This window comes from Medicago truncatula, chromosome 4 (genome assembly GCF_003473485.1).
Source record: "Medicago truncatula cultivar Jemalong A17 chromosome 4, MtrunA17r5.0-ANR, whole genome shotgun sequence".
NCBI classification, from domain to species: Eukaryota; Viridiplantae; Streptophyta; class Magnoliopsida; order Fabales; family Fabaceae; genus Medicago; species Medicago truncatula.
The window spans coordinates 59118404-59144030 of NC_053045.1; the positions used below are offsets into that span (position 1 = coordinate 59118404).

Consider the following 25627-nt stretch of genomic DNA (forward strand, 5'->3'; position numbering starts at 1 on the left):
AATTTAAAGGAATTTTTTTAAGATTCTTATGTTCTTACATAATATTTGGACAAGATTCTAATTCTCATTAATCTTTTCTCCCACGTCAAGAATATCTCTTTGCTTATTCTGATTCATATTCATTCATTCCTTATTATTCCAATTTTTAACTCAATTCATCTTCCTATAGATTTGCATCGTTTTTGCTAAACCAAGAAGGACTGTTAAGCAGAAGAATTCCAGAATCATAGATATAATCACAATAGTTTTCAATGACAATGCTTAAAAAAAATTGATTTTTTTCCCAATCTATCTCTCTCAATCCCGATCTACTCTCTATCCCCTTAAACCCTTTTTTCCTAAACTATTCCTTACCTCTCATGCTCTCTCTTCTCCATCGGATACCATTTCCCCTTCTATCATCTTCATTGCATTCTCCTCCTTCTCTTTCATTTTTGACTTCTCAATAAAAAATCAATCTCAGCTTCAATTTTTTATTGTCGAATTCGAATTCGAATTTGGGGTGCGTGAGTTCGATTGAGAGAGAGAGGGATTGAGATGATGGATATATAGACAACGGTGTTGATGGTGGTTTCGAAAAAGAGGTTTTGATGGTGGTTATCTGGATTTTCTCTGGATTTTTTTTTTATGAAGGTGATGAATGAGGGGAAGGAAGAAGATGAAGTATGGGATATAATGCTAGATGTTGTTGGTTCACAGTAAGATACAGTGGACATGCATGATCTAACAATCCTTCTTTATTAAAAAAGATCAAACGATTTATATTTAAAAAAATAATAGGCAAAACTGTGGGAAAAGTGAAGGACTAAAACGTGAGTTTTATTAATTGTGAAACCAAAATAAAACCAAAGAATTAAATAAGCTTTTTTTTTACTAAAGCTAAGTTATAACTTATAAGACATTGCAAAAAAAAATTAATACCTTTAAACAATTTATCTGATTCAAATGAAAGATATTATCTAAAATAAATCATAATTTGGTTGATCACAAATGAAACATTGTTGTAGTTCATCGAATCTATATAAAAGTATGAATTTATATAAAAGAAAGATATTTAAAATATAAAAAATCAAATGAATGATTCATATTTTTTTTTAAGAAAGATTTACTATTTCATAAATATACACATAAAATGATTTTTTTTTTTACTAAAGCTAGGTTATAACTTATAAGACTCTGCAAAAAAAAATTAATACCTTTAAACAATTATCTGATCCAAATGAAAGATAGTACCTAAAATAAGTCAAAATTCGGTTGATCACAAATGAAACAATGTTGTAGTTCATCGAATCTATATAAAAGTATGAATTTATATAAAATAATGATATTTACAATATAAAAAATCAATTGAATGAATTTATTATTATTTTTTAAGAAAGATTTACTATTTCATAAATATACACATATAAAATGATTATTATTATTTTTACTAAAGCTAAATTATAAGTCACTGCAAAAAAAAAAAAATTGCTCACTAATAACATATTTTTACATTCCAATTTAATTCATAAAAAATGTATTGGTCAAATAGTTTGGGTAAACATTTCAAATAAGTGGGTGCATTCAAGTTCGATTCCCACGATTGATAATTTTAATTTTTAATGATTTTTGGCAAGTCGTTCAACTAAATTTGAATGAATGCATGATCTTTGGCATTAAATTTCAAATTTGATAAAAAAAAAGGAGAGTGATTGGATTAGAGGAGAAATTTAATTATTGTGATGGTTTAAATTGTAAAAAATCATTAATTTAAGATGGGGTGAATATGCAAATAATAAAATACATGCTAAATTTTTGCAAAATAAAATAATAAATGTTATTATTCTAATGGAGTACGCATGGAAATTTTTTATTGGTTTGGATAAATTGTCCATGAGTTTTCAAAGGTAATTTAGAAAATGATTTGTGACATGTGATACACCAGACATAGTTGACCAACCGTTGACTAAAAGGTCTCTAAATATAAGGACCTAATTAAAAAGAAAAAAAAAAACAGTTTAGGGATCCAATCACAATTTTTTTTAGTTTAACCTATTTAAAACTTTGCAAATAGTTTAGGAATCTACATGCCTAAATCAAAATATTCCAATTACTTTCAAAGTTGGCGAAACATTTTTTTTTCCTTTATTTTATGTGCACAATAAAAGGTGTTAAAATAACATTAATTTAATAAGAGTAGAATCAATCAAATGTCCAATCGAGAGTAAAGTCATCATCGATACCAAGTAGTTGTTCTAAATAATCCATATCAAGATTATCCACATCAAATGTATTCGAATTATTGCCGGAATTTGAAGCCATCAAAGAATTATCCCAATCTCCATCAGTCTCCTTATTCATCCACTGTCCAAAACCATCAAGCTGCAAGAAAGAAAAACTATATAAATAACAGGACATCATTTCCTTAGGAAAATATATCCGTTAGTCATCTTAAGCATGAGAGCATGTTAACCTCATAATCATAATATATATATATATATATATATATATGACATTTCTAATGAAGAGCTTTTTAAATGAGAGGGTGATAGGAGCACGTAATAACCATTAGATCAAATTAATGGTTATGATTAATTCTGTTTTAAAGTGTGCTGGTCCCCACTGAACTCTCCACACGCCTAGGAGGCTACGACTCTTCAGTTTCTTCTGCTTCTTCTCTGTCTGCAAATCACGATTCACCATCCAAAATTCACCATCAGTGGTCTCTCAAGCAAGGGAACCCATTAATATTTCTTTTTATCTCCTAGTCCTTTCTCCATTTGAATGAAAGTCTGTGATTGTGACTAAGAATTATCATTAGTTCAATCTCAAACTTCTCCTAAATTATATTATGTTAAAAAATGGGTTCTTTATATTCCCCTTTTTCCCCTTATGTCTATTAATCGTACAACCGCTCCTATCCCAATTGTGGTGGCTGGATCATGTTGAATCACATCTTTGTTGTAAATTCCCTTTTTGCAATCAACTACGGTGGCTTGTTCCTTAATGAAAACAATTCCCCCTAATGAAAAGATTACAACTTTGGATGAATAAACATGACTGATATCATAAATATCTAGAAAAAGTAGCAATAAACTCATATGATCTGGGTGGGGTTGGATCTGTAATGCTTCTCACAAATATTGAACAGAAAGAGAATTCGAGGAAACAGACATGATGGGTGGCGAGAGAAATTTGATGGGGTCAGCACACTTTAAAACAGAATTAATTCTAACCATTAATTTAATCTAATAGCTATTATGTACTCCTCTCACCCTCTCATTTAAAATGCCCTCTATAACAAAAATATTCACATAATATATATCATAATAACATAATTTCAAATACCTCAACAAGATGCATAGGACTCCCAAAATTTGGAATATATGTACACTTTAACAAGGATTCATAAAGGAAATCAAGGCAGAGTGTCAAAGTTTAAAAATATAGTTGATAATTGCAATTACCACACCTGATTAACATTCTGATAATTGTCCGATCTCCATGATGAAATAATGGGGTTCCTCATTAACTGAGAAAATCCTAAATAAAAAAAAATTCCCATGTTTAAAAATCCAAACAAAATTGGCATTATAGACAGACATAGCAGGCAAAATTTCCTATTCTTTTCCACAACTAACCGGTAGCTTCATGTGCAAGCTGAGGTGCACAATGATGTATGGAACTGTTGGTTGATTGAGCATGAGAATAGACTTGAGAAGGATTCTGTAACTCTACATTCTCATACTCAGAAGCTCTGTGCTTATCAATTTCATTTGCATTTGATGTCAAAGATACTTGAACATCAGATATTGGTGAGCTTGTTTTGGAAGAGGAAGGCACTGAACCACTATGAGAGCTGCTACCACCCAGGGTTACCGGAACTACATGCAAATGTGAGAATATGCCAGACTTGCGGCCCTGTAAAGTGTGAAGCATTATATAAAACCATTTAAAATATGCAAAACAAGCATATTTGAAGAACCACAATATGGTTGGGAGATCCATCTATTATGGTTGACCCATAGATGGAACCACAAAATATGCAAAACAAGTACTCGTGATTGCTCACAATCCATTTAATGCGCAGCTCATAGGAAACATGCTTAAAAGAAAGATAGCACAGAAAATCAACACAATTGTGCTTGATATTACTAAGATTAACCAGAATTCTGGTTCCAATGTAGCATCATGTCATCTGCATAAATAAAATTATGATAAAAACAAAAATGCTGCAAAGAAAAACAAATGCATACCTCTCCGTAATGCACGAGGACAATGTCCTTGAACTGCCTGCAATTCAAAAGAATATGTTTAAGTTGATTTTTTATTTTATTTATCACTATAACCATGTAAAAAGGGCATGAACACATGGTGCAACCTTGCAAGGTTCAGGCTTGAATTAAGACTCAGTCTATTACTTTCTCTAAACTTAAAAAAAAAAAATGAAAAACATCTGGATAAAATAGCAATTAACAACGTAAGAACCATGCTGAATATTCTTTGTAAAAATTCAATGATATAAAACCCTTGATCCTAAACACGGGATTACAAAAACTCACTCATCAAGCATCCGATAAACTCTCCTCCGAAAGTTTGCATTGTCCTCACCACGAGCATAGAAGCAATGCAAGACTGCAACACTACCATCCTACATTGAACAATAGAACCAATAAGAGACCAAAGTAAAATGCAAATTAAGGGAGAAAAATGGCACCAGACAACATACAGATATTAAAAACAGGAGACTGGAACCTCACTGTTCTTTTCTGGAGAACCACTTTCAGATAAGTTCGTTTGATACAACCGTTAAAATGTAAGTTTCATAAAAGAAGGCAAAACAATGGGGAAGCACTTCTTAATATGTTTATTTTATCTCAACATTAGCAATCTTGATACATATAGCATTTACAACTAATAAAATGAACAACACACCTTCAACTTTATATGACCTTCTCCTATCTTGCCACTTTTTTTCTTCTTCCAACAGTAGCCATCGTTTCGAAAGAATTTGACTGTGTTTCGATCAAATAATAATAGTGACCCGGCTGAAAAAAATGAACATGTCAAAATTATTACTCCATCTTCGTACCAAGCATGTGTACGAATTGTAGCTAACACAAAAATTTTCTACTTTAGACAGTGGCGGAGCCCTTCATGGGCTGGGGTGGGCCACGGCCCACCCGGAAAAATTAAAAAATCAACGTTTATAAGTCTATTTTGCAATATTTTATACAATTTTATGTCTTTTTTAGGTTTCGGTTGATCCAATTCCCGCAAATTGGTGTAGTGGTCCACCCGAAAAATTTAAATAATTCAATTATAGGTCTAATTTGTAAAACTTTAAACAATTTTTCAATAGTTAATTTTAGTGGCCCACCCTAACATTTTTTTCTGGCTCCGCCAGGGTCTATCATCACTTCATACATGAATGAGCAATAGAACAAGTTAAGTCGGAAAAAATAAGAAATACCAGGAGGCCTATAAGGTGGACTCTGTGATAACTTGAACTTCTGGTGATTGCGAAGTATCTCACATATTTCAGCAGTTCCAAGCCAGCAACGTTGTGCTTTTCTTAGTATCTTTTCAAGCTCTATTACATTCCATGCAAAATTGAAAGCATATATATAAGATAGAGAAACAAAACCTAAATCAAATTTTAATACATTTCTCTATTTGAATAAGTAAATAAACTTTCTATATTCACCAAATGCAACAATGATACAAAATCTAAAATAACAGCATAAACAATGGATATTGATCAGATTAATCAGATGACAGATAAACAATTAAATAAATAAATAAAAAAGACTTCTTATTAAGAGAGAGGATCCACAAGAAAATACATACAATTGTTTGGAGTTTTTCTCTTTTTGTTATCTATTTGTTTATTAGTCATCCGACTAATCTAATAGTCGAAATTAACGTTGTTGTAGAGACAACTGTCCTCGTGAGCTTAACTCAGTTGGTATAGACAATGCATAAAATATGCAAGGTTTGAGGTTCGAATCCGGCCACCACAAAAAAAAAAAAAAAAAAGCAACTGTTGCGGCAGTAGAGGATCCACATCCAAAAATCCAGAAAGAAAAAACAGATGCTCAATGTAAGCTTGACTTAATTGCTTTATTTGCCCTGCGTTGTTCAAAAGTTTTTTGGATTTATATGATAGTAGCTTTCGATTGCACAAAATCTATGGAGAGTTATGGCTCGATCATTGTACTTTTTGGATCAGAATGTCTTTTGATTGACTCGGGCCGACCCTAAAGACTTTTGGTGCCCGGGGCGAATAAATAAACTTGTTCCTTTTTAATTATTCAAATGTCTTTCTTCTTACATTTTTTATCGCAAAAGATTCATTCAAAAATAAGGTTCTCTGAAAAAAGAATTAATCAATGTGGGTTAAAAAGAAATATATAATTTTGGTGCCCCTATAAAAGTGGTGCCATGGACGGCCGTCCCTCCCCGCCCATGTTCAAAGCCACCTTGGATTGACTTATATGAGAGGTTTGAACAATCTGACGGACCTATAGAACGATCATCTAAAGTTGATAATAATGACATTAAAACAAAAAACAAAGGATGTAACCTAATGATTGGTTCCAAATGTATGATTTCTGTTTTGAGCAATCATCCAAAAATAAAATCAGACATAGAATTCAAAATAGGGAGATATAAAATAAAAAAAACTACTGCAACATCAAAGCAGTGAAAAGATTACTTGTTGAAGTCATAATCAGGAGTTTGGAATGGCTGAGATGTGACACTAAATCTTCTAGTGGTACGGGGTTTGAGTTTATGTGACTGAGTAATGAGTAATGGAAGATTATGAACCTGACTCTATTTATATAGCTCGTAATGGGAGTGAGTAATTAAAAACACGGTTTTCCTTAAATGTGCCCAATTAATGCATTTACTCACTTATTTAAAAAATTTACTCACACGTAAGACTCTCACCGAATTACTCCATAGCTCACCGAACTAATGCTACCGAAAATCATCGCATGTTTTTCTGTAAAAAAAGAAGAAAAAAAATCATTGCATTTTTTTTGTCATTTTACTTAACGAATAACCACATTAATCACACGATATATCAAAATTCTAAGATAGTTTGTAATTGTGTATTTTATTAGTCAAAATAGTCTCTAACGTGTTAAAATAGTTTTTCAATATTGACGTTAACTTTTTTTCGTATATAAACCTCATATGACATTTAAATAATTACTTATAGAAACTGATATTACAATAAGTAAGTATATTGAGAGATTAATATGCCAATATTAACCAAATATTTTAACGTAAGGATTATTTTTACTACTTTATTAAAAAAAGATTATTTTGACCAACATAATCCACAATCAAAACATATTTTAAAATTTCGATACATTTGTGACTTATCGTCACATATTCAAATAACAACATAACTATTTTTTTTAGTGCATTGCATTTGATATATCACGGAATTCAGCCATACATAAACATGAATACGGCATAATAATAGTATAGATTCATTTACAAAATTTAATACTCGAGATAACTCCTCTCTATTTTCTCTTTCTATTTAATTTAATTTCTTTTTGGATTATACAGAGAAACAATTTAAGAAGATTCAATAGTCCAAAATGAATCTTTAGGTACGTGGATTTGTCCGCCATTTTTTTTTGTTGTATTCGAGGTTCGACTCCCAAACCTTGCATATATTATACATTGTTCTTACCAACTGATTTAAGCTCACCGGAACAGATTTCTCCACATTTAAGCTGCTGAAGGATGTTAGTCACATAAAACAAGACTGCAACTAAATTTTTATTGATAAATTTTGTAAGACCTTTAAAATATTGTTAAAATATGGACCTTTACTTTTTTTTTACTGAAGAACAGATATAACATTTTGTTAAAATTTCTTAAAAATTTTATTTGGTCCATATTAGACACATCTCATCAATAGTTTATGCAAACACGTGACACTTATTTTTCGAGTAAATCAAATCAAATCAAACATTGCAATAATAGTGGATGTTATAATAAATAATAATGATCAATTATTATGGAAAATAAACATATAACAGAATAAAATAAACAATCAATAGATTAGTTCGCAATTGTTTCCGTGAACTTAATTTGGTATGACATTGCATTATATATGCAGGGAGATGCGAACATCTCACTTATTCATCTCAAAAAAATGAATTTTTAACCATCAGACTACTTGACAAAAAAAAAATAAAAAAATTAATACGCAACTTTAAAAAGAAAAAAAAAATTAATACGCAACTTTTTATTCAAAAAAATCAAAGTTAGCCATATTTAAACCACGATTTAAAACATGTAATAAATGTATGGTTATCTTAGTGTTATGACATTAGGTGGCACCTTGAGGTGCCATATTAAATCTCACGATTCATGCACCGTAAATACAATAGTAGTATGCTCCCAATTTTCTTCTTTTATGGGTCTTTCCCTTGGAAGTGAGTTTTGTAAGATTGAACTAAATCAAATTCAAATTCTATATGCTATTTTAAAAGCATTATTTCATATTACATAATTTTAAAAATAACCTTCCAGGTGTTTACACAAAGAAAACATATTATTATAAAATAATTTTCAAAATAAAAATTAGTTTTCAAACTCTTAAATGCATGGTTATTTTAGTGACTAGGAGGGTAGAAATCATCTCTAAAAAAATGAAAAACTTCGTCATAAGAAATTTTAAATGTGTAAAGAACTAATTATTTCATTTATTTTAAAATAACCAGTGAAAGAGTTGGAAATACCATCCAGAAGATGCTTCATTTGTAAAATTATGTGTTGATTCTAACTTGATGTTACATAAGATGAAATTTTTAAGTGATTTCTTTAGAGAATCTGCATGGGAATTTTACCACACATTATATCTCCCAGTATTTCAAGGAGGAAAGTTAAACAAGTTTTTTTTTTCTTTGGTAAACAAATTGAATTTTGAACATACAAGATTTTAGCTGCTCTGTTAAATTGTTTGTCATGTTTCTGTTAGTGATTTTAATGTGTTTCACATTTCAATATCCTTGTTGGACTTAATTAAAGTTAGATCAAAGTTATGTATACTAATCAACACACAAAAATTTAACACAAAAGGATTCCAACTTCAAACTTCAAGTGTAGAATTCTCCAAGGTATCAAACCTATCATTATTGTTCACATTTTACACTCAAAAGTATAACATGCAAATTTGAAGCAACAAATATCCCATCAAAATAAAAGTCGTGCTATTTTTTTATTGTTGGTAAAGAAGCCATGTCCCGTGTCCTAGTTTTACAAGATAGTACTTATTTATTTATTTTCTTCCTATATACAATTTGAAGCAAAGAATATCCATAAGCGATAAATCAATCCAAATTTTAACATACAATAATATAGGAGATAAATTCCTAAAAGGTTCGTATAAAACATTTTTGGTTTAAGTCATTGCTAAAAGCAGAGAATATATGCCTATACTTCCTTGAATGAATTACAAATTTCTTCATGGAAAAGACAACCTCTACTCCTATAAATAACTACATCAAATAACTGAAAATATAGCCAACATTTATGAACTCATTGCCATGGATACCAAAGATGAAGGTTTGTTCCTCTCTCTCTTTTATTCGGTAGCATCTTTAGAAAAGTCACTTTTCATGTGTTTTCATAATATACTTCTTGGCTTGTTTGCGTCTATGCAACATGAAATGTACAATTAATAAACCAATGGGATTTTTGGGGTACAATATTTTTTTTTTTTGGTAATGAGTACATAACTGATTAAGTACATAATATATTTCATGGATAATGATGGAATAATGGAATAGTTATATAGATAGCGAGAAAAATAAATATTTAATTTCTTAAGAAAATTTAACTCAAGGCAACAACCAGACGCCTTACTCAAACAAATTTGGAATTTTTCCTATGCTTAATTATTCTATGTAATTTACTTATAAAAAAGAAAATTGCAGGTATTTCTAGATCTATAGTAGAAGCTTCGCCAGTTCATTACATAATGAAAATACAATCATTTTCACTCCTCACTACTAATTCCATAGAGAGATATGAATCGGGGAGGTTTGAAGCTGGAGGCCACAAATGGTATACAATATACATTATATATGTTTTTGATAAAAATAATTTCATGAATGATAATTTTGGTCCATTTCAGAATGAATATGTTAAAAATGTATTTATACCTCACAGGAAGTTAGTTTTGTACCCAAGTGGAAACAAAAGCAAGAATGTAAAGGATCATATTTCACTATACTTGGCATTGGAAGAATCAAGCTCACTTCATCCTGGTTGGGAAATCTATGTAAATTTTAAATTGTTTGTATATGATCAAAACAATGACAACTACCTAGTTCTCCAAGGTATTTTACCTTATTTTTTAATATATGTTCACTTAACAACTAATTTCCCTCGAAAATAGATTTTGAGCTGCTTAAACAGTTTAGTGTTTGACATGCAAAGAAAGGTTCTCCTAATTTTTTTATGGATTGCTGCATTTAATAGATGATGTGAAAAAGGAAAAAAGATTTCACAGAATGAAGGTTGAATGGGGATTTGATCAATTTATTCCTCTCAAAGATTTCAATATTGGCTCTAAAGGTTATCTACTGGATGATATATGTGCATTTGGAGCAGAAGTCTTTGTTTGTAGGGAAAACTACACAGGTAAAGGAGAATCTTTGATCATGATGAAGGATGCCCTCCCTTACAAGCATGTATGGGAGATTAAAGACTTCTCAAAGTTGGATTCGGAGTGTTGTGACTCTAAGCCATTCAATGTTGGAAACTACAAGTGGTACAAATGCTTAACCTCCATTTCTTGCTAAACTAAATAACTTGTTTGAACTCAGCAGGGAATTTACCAAATTATATGATAATTTTTTGCAGGCAGATAAAACTATATCCCAAAGGAAAAGCTACTGACTTGGGCAGATATCTTGCTCTGTACCTAACTTTAGCTAACCCAACAACAATCCCTCCAGGTTCCAAAATATATGCACAGACAATATTACGCATACTTGATCAAAAGCAATCCAAGCATCAGTTTTGGAAAGGTAAAGTTTGTTACACTTTGTTGTGAAATTGATCAGGCAAAATGACAGCTGAATGAATAGTTAACGTTGAGAACAACATTTTTTGCATCTCTAAGAAAGCATAAACATAGATCTGATTTGATAATCAAAATTAAAGTTCTATTTTTTTGTCTTTCTACTTGCAGCTAATTATTGGTTTAGTGCCTCAAGTCATGAACATGGCACATCCAGATTTATTTTGTGCAGTAATTTCACCAGTCAATACCTGGGGTATCTAGTGAAGGACATTTGCTTTGTAGATGTTGAAGTTACAGTTCTTGGAGTGGTTGATGCATTGTCTTGAGATCATTTTAAGACATATGTTATACAAGAATGTAGTTGCTTTGGAGATGAATCAAAGAATCAAAGAAAATTAGCAATAGTACAAATCAACTACACCTTGTCAATCCTGCAATCTATGAGTGTAACAATCTTCAATTTACCTACATGTCTATATTCTAATTGGACGTTTGACATACCAAGTCAGCTAGTCCGCTACTCTTAACATGAAAAAAAAAATATGGATCTAAATCTTTACAATATACATTTTATTTAATGTACAACAAATCGTTGTTTAAATTGGAGATTCGGTGATGTTATGTCATACATACAAGTACATCATGTACTGAATTTATTTACAAATAACAATACACAATTGACAAATACTTGAAGGAATTAATCATCAAATGCAAATCATGCAACCAAGTTAACCAAATGTTTTCTCACTGCTGTAACACATATACAGAAACCCATCCTCCTCCTTGTAAGTTTGGTAGATGGAGGTCATAAGACTAGCTGTAGATGGAATCAAAAGGCATATATCAGCTTTCACATAAGATGAGAAGATTTGGTTCATCTAAAGTGAGTAGTTAATAAAATAAAAAAAAATCAAGGATTAATAGTTTAACTCCCCGTGATTTATTATGCATTTCCATATAATATAAACCATTGATTTTGTGCATGTTTGAATTCGTGACGAGTTAGACAAAATCACGGTGAGCTATTGCGATTTTGGCAAACCCACCGTGATACTAAACATGCTCTAAGTTACTCATCATCAACATTTGACATAATCAATTTTACTCTCTAAATTGAGTTGCTCACTTTAGACGAATCACATCCAAGAAGGCAGAACCTTAACTAATAACTACTATAACAAGATTATAGTGATAATATAAGATGCATTTACCAGTTTGAGGAAGCGTGTTTTTCACAAAAATAAACAGAGCTTTCCCAGGAGTCAAACGTAGCCTGCTACTTAAAATGTGAATAAACTGTCCAACAGACATGTCTCGAGGAACCAAGTATCTAAAAGAGAGAAAACAAAATATATGAGATTAGGCCCTTCAAATCAAAATTGGTATTCAATGATGCATTTTTGCTCAATCTTATAATTACAATAAATGAAAAAAGATCAGAAAACATAAGAGAGACAATCCTATATTGCTATCACCAAAAAATAATTCTATAATATATCCTTAGAATTTAGCTTCAGACTCAACCATACAAATTCAAAATCAGCTTTTAAGGAGAAGATTTCCCAAGCTTTATAAGCTCTAGTTGATTAGGACTTTCTACGGTCAACACCATCCTTATGCTCAGGCGTAAGACATCTAAAGCGTGGAAAATACAAATGGATAGATTTCAACATATACATACATCAACAACAACAAAGCCTTATCACACTAGGTGTGGTCGACCACATGAATTGAGCAACGCGGTAACATTCTATCATGCATCATATCTTTATCCATTTCATTAATCTCAACACTCTTCTTAATAGTTTCCCTTAAAGTTTTTCTCGGTCTTCCTCCACGTCTAGTGATTTAACTACCCTCCATCTTATCAACTCTCATTACTACATAATCTACAAGAATTCTCTCTACCAGCTCAAACCACCTGATACGAGTTTCCATCACAACACATACAAAATTGACAAATTTAATAGGTAGACTTTTAAAAGTATGACACAAAAACCAGAAATTTCATTCACCTAAATAAAAACATTATAAATTACAATGATGATGTTGAATATTCTGAATAATTAGAAAATCACCAAAAAAAAAAAAAGAGAGAGTTGATAATCTAGTTTAGAACTAATTTAGAAAAAATGCAAAAAGAGAAACATAAAATGAAAACATACTTCTTCTTGTCCAATTCAGGTAGGTCTGTCCTAGAATATTTCTCAATGATGACCTTCAATAACAATAAGATAAATAAATAAAAAAGGTAATAATATTAATAATATTGATTGAGAAAAAAATGGAGGAGAAAAATAATACGGGAATTCGATCGGGATATTTAACAATGATGCTCTGTGATTCCTTGCGTCGTTCATCTGGATTCAATTAAAATCCATCAACAAACATTAATGCAATATAATAATAATAATATTGTACATTTTTTTTATATTGAAATGTGAACGATTTTGAGATGAAAAGAAAGGAATTACCGAGAGAGAATTCTTGTTTGAAGGAATTGATCTTGCCCATGATATTGATATGAATTATAGGTTTGAGATAGCAGAGTATTTATCGTGATTGAAATTGAAGTTGTAATGAAGAAAATGGAAGGAATTGGTTGAAATGATTCTATAATATTCCGTTGCGTCCACCGTCAATTTAACGTGTAAGTCAATGTCAATCAACAACAGAAACACGTCAAGTACCACAAAAATAATTAATTAGTTAATTAATAAATTTCTTATTTGTCAAAAAATAATAAATTTCTTATTTGAACAAGCTTCGACATCGACAGCAACAATAGAACAAATAGCATGCAAGGCAACTCAACTTGATACCTGGGCATCGGGTGCGATTGTTCGAGATGAACATGGAGAAGCTTTAGCATCTGATGAATACCCTTATGGCTTTGTATCTTCCGGAGGATAGACTTTGAAAGTGACAATGAGACTCTTGTGCGTTGTTTGCTCAATGAAGTTGACAGGGACGGGACATATCTAGATATAGGAACTACTTAGGCTCGGGTTGGTTAAAATAGTGGATAGCTGATAAGCTAGCTGATAGCTTATAGCTGATAAGCTAACTGAAGTGTTTGGTAAAAATAGCGGTTCAACTAGCTGATAAATTTAAAATGACATAAAGGATATTCTTAATTCATAATAAAAATTATATCATTAATTTAAGCATTTGTAATTTTATAAACTAATTTTTTTTTTAAATACTTTAAATTTATTAATTTAATATATCCTATGTATTATAAATTAAATTAAATTTTATTCACTAAAATTTTATCCTATATTTATTATCATTTAAGTGTTTCTATTTTATAAAAAAAATAACATTTACCTCAAAAACAAAAAAAAAAGGTAGCACTAATAAAGTAATACTAATAACAGAGAATAAAGAAAATAACATTTACCTCAAAAAAAAAAAAAAAAAGTAACACTAATAGAATAATAATATTTTGTTTCGTAAAAAAAAAAACGAAGGTATATATTTTTTCAAAAAACAGGCCAGCTGATATATATACAAAAATTGGAATAAAGGAACAGTAGTCTTTATTACGTAGCTTATTATAAAAATTATAATGGATAAAAATACAATTTAAATGAAATAATAAGGGTAAAATTGGAAGAAAAAGTGAGAAGCTATAAGCTATAAGCTCAAACGCTACTTGGAATAGCTTCTGAAAAATAGCTTATAAGCTTGTGAAATAAGCTATAAGCTTATGGTGAAAAAGTGTTGCCAAATAGAACTTTTTTTTATCAAACGAGCTTATAAGTTATAAGCTAGAAGCTAAAAGCTCTTTTTTGAGTTAACCAAACAGACCCTTAGCAAATATTATTAAGGGTATTCATCACAACCTTTAAGGTCTTACATATGTTACGTTTTTTTATTTTATTTTTAAAGAGTCTTAGATATGTTACTGTTAGTCACATAAGTAGGAAGGAAGTGTAATACTACATGAAAATTTCTGTTCGGATTATATAATCAGAAAAAAAATAAAGTAGCGCGTCCTATTTTTTGAAATTTTTGGATTATATAACTCGAAAAAAATTCCAAATTTATGAAAAACTCAAATTTTCACCCTATAATAAAGAAAAAATTAAATTCGGATTACAAAATCCAAATTGCACAAAGACATTTTCGAAAAATTTATGGGACGCGCTAGTAAGAGATAAGGTGGGAAAAGTAATAGTGTTAGTATAATCCCTTCTTTTGTCAAAAAAATACTATTACTTACATGGCCTTTGTCAGGACCTCTTGTTTGTTGTTTAGGCCTTCAAGCGGATATATACTTTTAGACGAGGATTTCTTTTTAGACCCCTCAATACCTCTTTGTGATGGATAATGCCCTCTAAGAATTATCTTCCAAATGTGTTTTTTTTGAAAGAAAAAAAAAAAACACATTAATTGGGGCCTAGAAGACATTAAAAGAAAACAGCTTTCTACAAGTTATCTTTTGAATTTTTTGGGGCCTAGAAGACATTAATGAAAGATAAAAAGAAGACTAATATCTCAAATTCGTCCTTGAATTTTAAAAAATCGGTCAAATTCTTTCTTGAATTTTGCGAAATATCTATTTAGTCTCTGAATTTTACAGACGTCCATCAAAATGGTCCCTCCGTCCAAAAGCTCTGTTAGTAGTGATGACGTGTCCCTTGCATGATGTGTTGTCTTGTACACGTGTCAACAAGGCAGCCACGTGTACAAGGACTAAATTGATGGAAATGGTAAAAATTCGAGACTTAACTTTTCAGTATAATTTTTCCTATGTTTCCAATTATACCCCTCTAAAATATGGATCGATTTGAGACTTACTGGCATAATTTGAGGACTAATTTGATGGATTTTGTTATAATTTAAGGGCTGATATGATTGATTTTATTTGCAGAGAATGAGTACAAGGAGATATGGCATGAGAGGACTAGTGATTTCAAATGACATGCATAAACAAACATCACTGAGGGGTCCTGCTCCACAAAATCCAACTGCTCCTGGAGCTATTAGAGTTCCAAATCGAAAATCCGCTTCTACTCAACGCCAATACATGGAGTTTATCCCAACTCCAGGATTTCCAAAGCATTGATACTTGTTTAAATTATGCTTTTGGACTAGTTTAATTAATGTTTTTTGGACTTGTTTAGTTTATGCTTTTTTGGATATGTAATCACTTAAGAACATCAAATCTTTTGATGATTTGATGGCTATGTAATGTTATTTTTTTTGGCTATGTAGTGACTTATGAACATCAAATATATGACTTATGATGGTATGCAAATGTGTGTCTTTTTATAATCAAAGTGTCTGTCTTTTACTTTTTACTTTGTTCAGCAAATGTATGCACCAAGGATCGCAGTAATATCTGTTGTGAAAATTTAAGGACCTATTTGATGGTATTTTCACTAATTTGAGGATTGAAATGATGGATATGCATATAATTCAAGGACCAATGTGATTGAATTTTTTTGATAGAAAGGTTTGATTCATTCATTGACAACCTCTTTTCATTACAACATTACATGGACTTGGCACAATACAATAGCATTTTAAACAACCCAGTCAAACAAAATACTCCTATCAATATCTTAATCAACCTAAGCTTACTTCCTACACAATCAACTTTATCCATCAACCTTGCCCTCCAAACCTCTTCTCTGCCCCTATCATTTGGCTTCTCCATCAACCTTGCATTTCTTCCATGACCAACACCATTGTTTTTAAAATAGCCTAATTCTTCAGCTTCATTAACCCACACAAAAAATTTACAATTTTCACAATCATCCTATACAATCAAAAGACAAAATCAGTATAATTTAAACAAAACATTCATACATCAAATAATCATTGTTAAACAAACCTTATGCAGAGGGCAAGTATAGAAAGGCCTTTATGGGTTATTGACAGTGTTTGCTGTTCTTACAACACAAATTCTAGGACACCAACATTGAAGCTCTCTTACATCATCATTGTACATAGAGCTTGAAGATGAATACCGGTTGTTGTAGTTGTTTTTGCCCATTCGCGCACCACCCATCAATTCTGAACACCGAATCTACAAGGTAGACCACTTGATTTATGAATTTCGAATTTAATCAAAAAAATTAGGGTTCTAAGTTTTTTGAATTGGGGAAGAAATTTGACATCAATTCATGGAAGAAATTTTGGGGATTTTGAACTATATGTAAGGAATTATAACATTAGGGTTCCAAATTTATATATTTGGGAAAGAAATAGCCCTTAATGAGGAAGAGGAGAAAAAGTCGTTACTCACAAAGAAGAGAAATAGCCGTTGCCAATTTTCTAAAAATCCATCAATTTGGTCCTTGGAAATTTTGTGTAAATTAATCAGTTTGGTCCCTGCTTGCGTGGCATCTGACGTGGTAAGCTTTGTCAGAGGTTAACGTTACACGTCACCTCCGTTAACAGACCAACTTAACGGAGGGACTGATTTGATTGACATTTTGTAAATTCAGGGACTCATTTGATATTTTGCAAAATTCAGGGACGAAATTGACCGATTTTTCAAAATTCAAGGACGAATTTGAGGTATTAGTCATAAAAAGAACTACTCCTTCAAGATTTGGTGTGGAAGTAACGTGGACGTGTATATATCCAAATTATATATATGTCGTATACATTAAGATCACGCCAAATATTTTAATGAATGATGTTATTTTTCTTAGAGGAATATTAATAAGTATGTTATTTGAACAATTAAAAGTTTACAACATATTTAATACCGTATAAAAATGCATTATTTATTAGTGTTGATGTGATTTGAAGGTAAAATAATACACCAAAACTATATTTTACTTGTTTTTTTCTTAGAGGGTCTCTATACTTGCTGAAATGTCATTCTTTATGTTACCAAAAAGAAATGTCATTCTTTATTTCCACATTGCTCGAATAACAATCCGGTCTTATTTTTATTTTATATTTTAAATGTTAGAATGAAGAGTTGATCCCTAGAATCATGTAAATTATCTGAATTCATGATAACCAAATAGTGTTGCGCTTTGGTCTTTCAAATCAACACACACTCACTCGTTTAGAGAACACTTTAGTCATTCGTTTTGTCTCCTTGTCATAATATGGGATGTCAACAAAGAACGACTACTAATGTGTGATATGGAGATCACGACCTTCTTATTTATAGGTATGTTGTTCATAATAATAAAAAAAAAAACATGAATGATAATTTTGGAATTTAGAGAATGAATATGTTAAAAATGTGCTTACGCCTTGTACCCAAGTGGAAACAAAAATATAAAGGATAATAATTATCTTACCATTCTTTGATCAATCCATTAAATAGATGCTACGAAAGAAGGTTGCACATAATCAATAGGTTGAACGGGGATTTGATCAATTTATTCCTCTCAAGGATTTCAATTTTGTCTCTAAAGGTTATATGGTGTATGATATATATGTGTATTTGGTGCAGAAGTCTTTGATAATGATGAAGCATGTCCTCCCCTACAAGCAAGTTTGGGATATTAAGGACTTTTCAAAGTTGGATTCAGAATGTTGTGACTCTAAACCATTCAATGCTAGAAACTACAAGTGGTACAAATAGTTAACCTACTTTTCTTTTTAAAATATGAATGATCCCAATTAATTCTGAGAGTTAACTTAAAATCAGATTTCTGCAGAATCGTGGCATGATGGCAAGGCAACGTGGCACGATGGAGGTTTCAGTTTTTTAGGCAAGGCACTGGAAAAATTGTGGCACGATGGGGTCGCATCGTGGCACGATGGTGCGCTGGCAGCGAATAACAGAAACATATTTTTCAGTGCAGATTTGTTCCAAATTTTAAGCGATACTTTTACTATAAATATAGACTTTGTATCAGAGCAAACTTGGAGATAGAGGGGGCTGAAACAAGGGTTTAGAAAGGCAACAACAAAACTAGGGTTTGTATAGTGTTTGTCTCTTCGGAACAAACACTAGGGTTTGTGGGTTGATTCACCTTGGGAAACACTATTAGGATTGAGTCTCTTGGTTACGGGAAGAGGCTGGGACTTTGGGTAGAATTAGGCGGGAGACTTATTCTTGTAACCCATTGATTTCTCTTTGTAACAATACTCATCATATAGTGGATCGGAGGTCTGCTCTCTCCCTCAGACTAGGTCAATTTGGACCGAACTGGGTCAACAAATTCTTTTGTGTTCTTCTCTTCTTTGTGTTCTTCTCGCCGTTGTTTTCTACTTTTGGCTTGTATTTAATTGTTCCATACACTTTGTTTTGGTTGCTTGATTATCCCTTGCTCCACACATCAAGTTGTTATTGGTGTGTTTTTTCGAACGAATTCACAACAAATTCCTTTCAAAGAGTATTGTTTGAACTTGTAATTTGACAACTTAACAATTTTCTAACTGGTGGTTATGCTAATTTTTGCAGGAAATTGCTAGAGAAGGAAAAGTTTGTTACACTTTGAGGTAAAATTGCTCTAGAAAAAATAAAAATGCTAGCTACACATTTTGATAACTGAATGAATATTTAACATTATGAGCAACATTCTTCACATGTCTAAGCAAGCAAAATCAAAGCCAGGTTAGCTCAATCACAACTAAAATGATTCAGACATATTATACATTACTCCAAGTACAAAGCCAGGAATAGCATATTTCCCCACCACTATATACTAAATAAAGAACTGCATGATTCATGAATCAATCAATTAACCAGCAAAATCTCCATAACAAGCATGTGTGATAACAATTGGAATATCACAAGCTCCTTTAATATACCAACATATTCCATTAACAAGCACAATAAAATAACTCTAACAATAGGAAGATAAATTTATTATAATAAAAATAGGAATTGGAACAACTCTCACGTTTCATACAATAGAGCAAAATAAAACAAAAATCAACCAAACAGAATTGTTATCGAGACACAATGGCAGTCCACTCAAGATTTTGTCTATACTAAAAGACCATGCCTATATATGTTCTTCAAGCATATCTAACATTTTTTGGAAACCGACTTTAAATGGATTTTTACATGATCTGGAGAAGAGGATAATTCTTTTATAGCTTGATCATGTTGCCAACGCCTCCCATAATCTTTTGAAAAGGACAGAGTAGCAACATTGACTTTCATGTCTTGTAAAAGACTCGCATTCCGCAAGATATATTTTACAAATCGAAAACCATCTTTGAAGCCTTGAAAGTATAAAATAGTACATGATTTGAGGTGAGTCAAGACACATTCATGAACTGAGGTTGAGCTTTTGCAACTCGCGTGTGAATGTCAAAGGGGTTAAAAATAAGATTTATTAAAATATAAGATACAAAGAAAAGAACAAGCAAAAAAAATAAAATACTAATCCACAAACCTTTTTACCACGTATCACAGAAATATCAGGATGATTATGATATTCATCAAAACCAAACCAACATATTTCAAATGTAGGGTTTTGAACGATGGAAGATCAATACACAACTTATCACTTTCAATTTTTAATCTCTCAAGTTTTATAACAACTAGATTTTGGATGTGAAAATTGTAGGCTTCGTGGTGTAGTTAAAAATAGTCCCCTTTTTTAAAATTAAACTTTTTTGTCACATAATTTTTAGTATTTCTTACGATTTTGGTCCAATTCATATTTTTAACGCAAAAAAAAAAAAAAAATGTAAATTTTGGTCTCTAGCTGAATATTGATTGATGTGCAACATAATCTAAACACTCTCATAAGAGAGGCATACAATATAATTCAAGATTCATGTTCATTGCTTTTACAATATTTCTCTTTCACAAGCAACATATTCTTTGTTTGACTAAAAAACTAAACCGACCTTAGGAGCGACGACGAGGCATGGAGTGGCATCTGATTGTGTCATTTATTAATAAAATCCTTTCTTTGGCTTTCAAAAAAAAAAAAAGAGTACGCACGTCATTCTAATTAGTTGACAGAACCATAATAGAGTTTTTCAAATATCTTACCGATAAATAATGTAATATTTGTCATTTTCAGTGGTTGTTGTTGATTTGAGGATGATGTTGCACTACAACCAACCTATCCATGCCCGAATAATTATTAAGTGATTTGAATCCTCTGTTTGGTTACATATACAAAAAAACAGACATGATATAATAATTTAAAAATTAATGATATTTAATTATTATTTTTTCTATCTTTTTCCTTTTAATGTGTGTGTGATCAAATAAAAGGTTCAAATTTTTTTATGTCCATCCAAGAGTTTCTCCTTATGCAATGCAAAATAAGCAATAGTCAAATTTGATGTGAATTTAAAATTCTACAAGCTAAGCTTTCCAAAACTTCTTACTTACCTCCGGTGTTTGGTATGGTTCACAAAATTGGCGTCTGGTCTAACTTTCTTTGACATGCATTTCAAGTTTTCAACACGTCCAATCATACTGATATGAAATAAATAATTGGTGTGGACTCGGAAGTCTGGCCTCCTCCCAACTCAATCCAAACACACGACTAGTATACATTTTTGAAGTCTATTAAAACAAAATTTAACATGAATATATGTAGTGATTTTAAGCCCAAATTAGAGTGAAAAAAATAAGTCTTGGTAATGATCTACTTACATCTAAGATGACATTAATAAGACAGTTAAGTTTCTTTGAGTTAAGTTGATATCTTGAGTTTGAATATAGGTATAAGTTGTACTGTTAAAACTCTCTGAAAATGCGATTTTCTGTTTTTTATAATCTTAAATGACATAAGAAATTAGTCTCTAAAAATTGCACAGAGGGGTGGATGCACACTATAGCTGAGCGTGGCTATAGTCACATATGATTATTACCCAATTTTTGTTTTTTTGCTAGTCCTTAAAATATTGATTATATATTATGTATGTTGCATGTATATCATATTTCATTCTATTTTCTAGCGGCGGAGGCAATTTTATATTCTTGTACGTACATGTCCTGGGTTCACCTCTTTTTTTTTTTTAAGGGAAATGTTAAATAGTGTCCTTAAGTATTGGTTAAGATGATAAAAATAGAAACATTGCATTGAAAAATGGTGAAAAGTGAAGAATTTAACTTTTTAAAAATTAAAACATTGTTGAATTCAATGTAAATATACTACTTTTAATTTCTTTAACCATTGCCCTGAGAGCACCGGTTAGTAAGACCCTTTTTTTAATTATCAATTTTAAAAAGTTTTACCCAAAAAATTGCCTAGCAGCCTGCAGGGATCAAACCTGCATGCATCAAAAGGGTGGAGAGTACACACCTAACCGCCTGGCCATAGTGCTTAATCTATTATAGTTTTGCATCATTCGAATCTATAGTATATGTTGAAACACTAGTGTATATTGGCAAAAACTTGGAATATACTAGTTGTTATGTGGAGACTTTGGAATGTACACACAAGGATGTAGAAACTAGTGTAAAGTGTGAATTGAAAATTTTATGTCCCACATTGGGTAGATCACACACTCTAGTAGTGTTTATATATGTGGGATATCACTTCCAAGGGTGTGCCCTTGGGTACGCACTTTTGTGAACGGAGTGAGCGCTAGCCAAAAATTATATAAGACACGCGCGACGACGCCGCCGCCGTCCGACCGGGCTAGGCTGGGCCTTAAAGAAAGAAGACCAAGTCTCACACGTTTCACACGCGCAAGCTTCAGCTCCACGTTTCCGCGTCGTGGGTTACCGTTACTGGGTCGTGGGCTAAGTTTCGCGGGTCGGCGGAGAAAACAAGGTAAAATCCTCTCTATAAATAGAGACCTCGGGAATGGGATTCTTCACTCCAAAACCGAGAATCGAATCCTCTTCTCTGGTTTTCTCCCCTTCTCATCTCCCTCGGTTTGTGTTGACGAACCGTTCTTTTCTTCCTCCTTCTTTGGTTTCTCGAGTGGTCTGCGTACCATATTAGAGTGGTTTTTCGAAACCATATTGAAGTGTTATTCTCGAGCGATTTCTGGCAATGCAGCATTTAATCGTACAGTTAGAATCTGGGATGTTTTATCCTGGAGACGGCGCGGTTGCTAGTCTACCTTGCACAACTTAGGTAGTGCCGCGAAACGTCTTAAAGAAAGCGACCTGGTCGTGACTCACCCCGGTAATAGTTTCAAAGCTCTGTCGTAATTTTCAAATTACAAATTCAACAGTATATAAACAAAAGATAATATAGCCGCACACAACTACATTGTCTGGATCCGACCCCGATTACACATGAGAATACAATATTTTATTTAAACTACTTCAACCATTTTTTTTTATATACAGTCTAAGAGTAAATTACACTGCCCTCCCCTAAGAGATGCTTGAATTACACTCTCCTCCCCTCTTATGTTAAAATATACACTTCCCTCCCTTGAAAAGTAAAATTTATACTTCCCTCCAATTTGAGATGCTTGAATTGCAACCCCCTCCCTTAATAGTTAAATATGCCCTACACTTTAATCTATTTTAACATAAATAAATATTTTTATGATATATATTAATTTTGAACTATCATTTAAGAAAAATAAATTCATTTCTTTATAATTTAAATGTCAATGATAATTAAATTTAAATATTTTGTTATTATTTATAATTTAGAGTATAAAATTCACTTTTAAATAATCATACTTTATCAACTTTCATAACTTTTCACATATTTTAATTTTATTTTGGGTTGTTTCATATTTTATAATAGGGTTTAAAAATATACGTTGATGAAATTCTGAATAAAAAATAGCGAAAAATATGTATTCAAAATTTGATTATATTAAAATGGATCCACAATACTATTTTTCATCAAAGTGTGTTAGATTATTAGAAATAAAATAAAAAATATTGAAGGAGTAAAGTGTAGATTTTAACATAAAAGAGGACGTGATTGTAATTCAAACTTCTCTTAATAGAGGGGAGTGAAATATTTTCTAATATATTTTAAAAAAGAGGGGAAAAAAATGTAATTCAAGATATTTGATTGGAGTGAAATTTACTCTTTTATTTAACCCGCTACGATACATCCATATAATTCTGATCAAAGTCAAACCATGATAGAAGTTTTTAAATCAACTAATTAAGTCTCGATTTCCCTTCAAAAAGAAGTCTTGATTTGTTTTGCTAAAAGACAAATAGACAATCCCTCAAGACATGAGGGACAGTATGTAATATTGGCGAAGCTGTGGCATATGCTTTGTAATTCACCAACAACATTTTTATTATTATTTTTCAAAAAGAAAATACCATATACTTAAGCTTTAGATTTGGTTCGGTCACCACTCACCACCAACTTTTTAATGCAAAGACAGAAACTGGATTTAGATGATGTCCCACAAAACTTCGTCGCAGACTTGCATCGTTTAAAACATTCTATTTTTTCAGATTTCTCTTAATTATTTCTTTTCCTCCTAAGTACCTTCCCAATTTCTTTTTCTTCTCATATTTTTTAGGCTTAATTACACTTTTGATCCTCATGTTTTGGCTAATTCACTAAACTGGTCCTGCCCTTTTAAAACAGAACAAAACGATCCTTCAATTATCATTTTTGTTGCATTTTTCGTCCTACCCCCCATTTTATTCTTCAAAAACGTAGAGAAATGACAGTTTTAGACCTACCCCCTATGCTCAACCATGAAATAAACAAGGAATAAAGCATGTGAGTACAAATAATCCACTTTATTCAACACACTAACCAAAAAAACCCTAATTTCTAAGATATGTTTAAAATTAGGTTTTTTTGGTTAGTGTGCTGAATATAATAGATTTATTGTGCCCGCATGTTTTATTCCTTGTTGATTTCATGGTTGAGCATAGGGGTAGGTCTAAAACCGCCTAAAATTGCCATTTCTCTGCGTTTCTGGAGTTTGAAAATAGGAGGTAGGACGAAAAATGCAACAAAATGATAATTAAAGGACCGTTTTGTTGTGTTTTAAAAGGGCAGGACCAATTTCGTGAGTAGGCCAAAACACGAGGATCAAAAGTGTAATTAAGCCTATTTTTTATGAAGCACAAAAAACCGATTTGGTAGATAAGCTAGCAACATCCCTATATTATTAAAAACATTCTCAATGTTTTACCAAAAAATCTCAAAGCCAATTCTATAACTTTATGTTGCTGTGAAAAAAAAATCTTTAACTTCATTTTTTTTCCGTCTAAATTTTCATATGCACATAAATTATTTTAATTTTTTTAAATCATGTCTGTATTTTTTTCAAAAAATTTGAGTAACGATAAGTTTATCTAAATAATTAGTAAAATTTTGTTGAATCATTATTGAACAAAATATTATATGTTATGATTTGATTTGATCAATTATATGGTATAGTTGATATAGCATTTTCCTTAAAAAAAAAAAAGAAGTTGATATAGTATTTTTAAAAAAGTGCAAAGTAAATAAGTTTGACAGCAATTATTATTTAAAAAAAAAAAAAAAAGTTTGACAGCAATTATTGATATTCTTTAAAAAAAAGAAAGTTTGACAGCAATTTTCCTTAAATTAATAAAAAATATGAGTAGCTGAAAAAGTGATTACCCTTTGAGCGTGGAATCCACCTTTACTAGAATTGAATTGAATTCACCAACTTATTTCCAAATGTATTGACGGTTGAGATTGATTGAGTCATAATCAAAACCGTCCATTTCACTGACTCGACGCACATACCAACGGATGA

At 31.3% G+C, this 25627-nt stretch overlaps 2 protein-coding genes and 1 long non-coding RNA gene across 5 annotated transcripts; 2 read left to right on the top strand and 1 right to left on the bottom strand.

Annotated features, from left to right (window-relative positions):
- The first annotated feature begins 9536 nt into the window (after positions 1-9536).
- On the top strand, positions 9537-11669 carry LOC11443727 (BTB/POZ and MATH domain-containing protein 3). The gene is made up of 6 exons (XM_003609807.3): positions 9537-9576; positions 9948-10077; positions 10183-10352; positions 10495-10786; positions 10879-11045; positions 11210-11669. The coding sequence occupies exons 1-6, from the start codon at positions 9558-9560 to the stop codon at positions 11365-11367; spliced, it is 936 nt and encodes a 311-aa protein (XP_003609855.1). The 5' UTR covers positions 9537-9557; the 3' UTR covers positions 11368-11669.
- Positions 11540-14000, bottom strand: LOC11424644 (autophagy-related protein 8i). 2 transcript variants are annotated; one of them, XM_003609808.3, is made up of 6 exons: positions 13864-14000; positions 13516-13654; positions 13346-13401; positions 13207-13259; positions 12253-12371; positions 11540-11858 (listed from the first exon to the last, which is right to left on the bottom strand). In XM_003609808.3, exons 2-6 carry the CDS (start codon positions 13553-13555, stop codon positions 11770-11772), a joined length of 357 nt encoding a protein of 118 aa, XP_003609856.1. In that variant the 5' UTR covers positions 13556-13654; positions 13864-14000; the 3' UTR covers positions 11540-11769. The 2 variants fall into 2 exon arrangements, with proteins under 2 accessions (XP_003609856.1, XP_024638630.1); XM_024782862.2 differs by lacking the exon at positions 13864-14000 and having other exon boundaries at positions 13516-13730.
- Positions 14001-17986: 3986 nt separating this feature from the next.
- On the top strand, positions 17987-18823 carry LOC11419566 (uncharacterized). Of its 2 annotated transcripts, none has more exons than XR_003010850.2 (3): positions 17987-18185; positions 18474-18595; positions 18682-18823. It is a non-coding gene; the product is annotated as an uncharacterized lncRNA (long non-coding RNA). The 2 variants fall into 2 exon arrangements; XR_003010851.2 differs by having other exon boundaries at positions 18672-18819.
- Positions 18824-25627: the final 6804 nt, after the last annotated feature.

Bases quoted from the DNA above. Each gene is read 5' to 3' on its own strand.
- LOC11443727 (XM_003609807.3), top strand. The intron at 10,078-10,182 runs GTATACAATATA...TATACCTCACAG, and splicing joins GAAGCTGGAGGCCACAAATG to GAAGTTAGTTTTGTACCCAA. The intron at 10,353-10,494 runs GTATTTTACCTT...TGCATTTAATAG, and splicing joins CAACTACCTAGTTCTCCAAG to ATGATGTGAAAAAGGAAAAA.
- LOC11424644 (XM_003609808.3), bottom strand. From the start codon at position 13,555: ATGGGCAAGATCAATTCCTTCAAACAAGAATTCTCTCTCG. The intron at 13,260-13,345 runs GTATTATTTTTC...TTGTTATTGAAG, and splicing joins AATATCCCGATCGAATTCCC to GTCATCATTGAGAAATATTC. The intron at 11,859-12,252 runs GTAAATGCATCT...TTCCATCTACAG, and splicing joins AAACACGCTTCCTCAAACTG to CTAGTCTTATGACCTCCATC.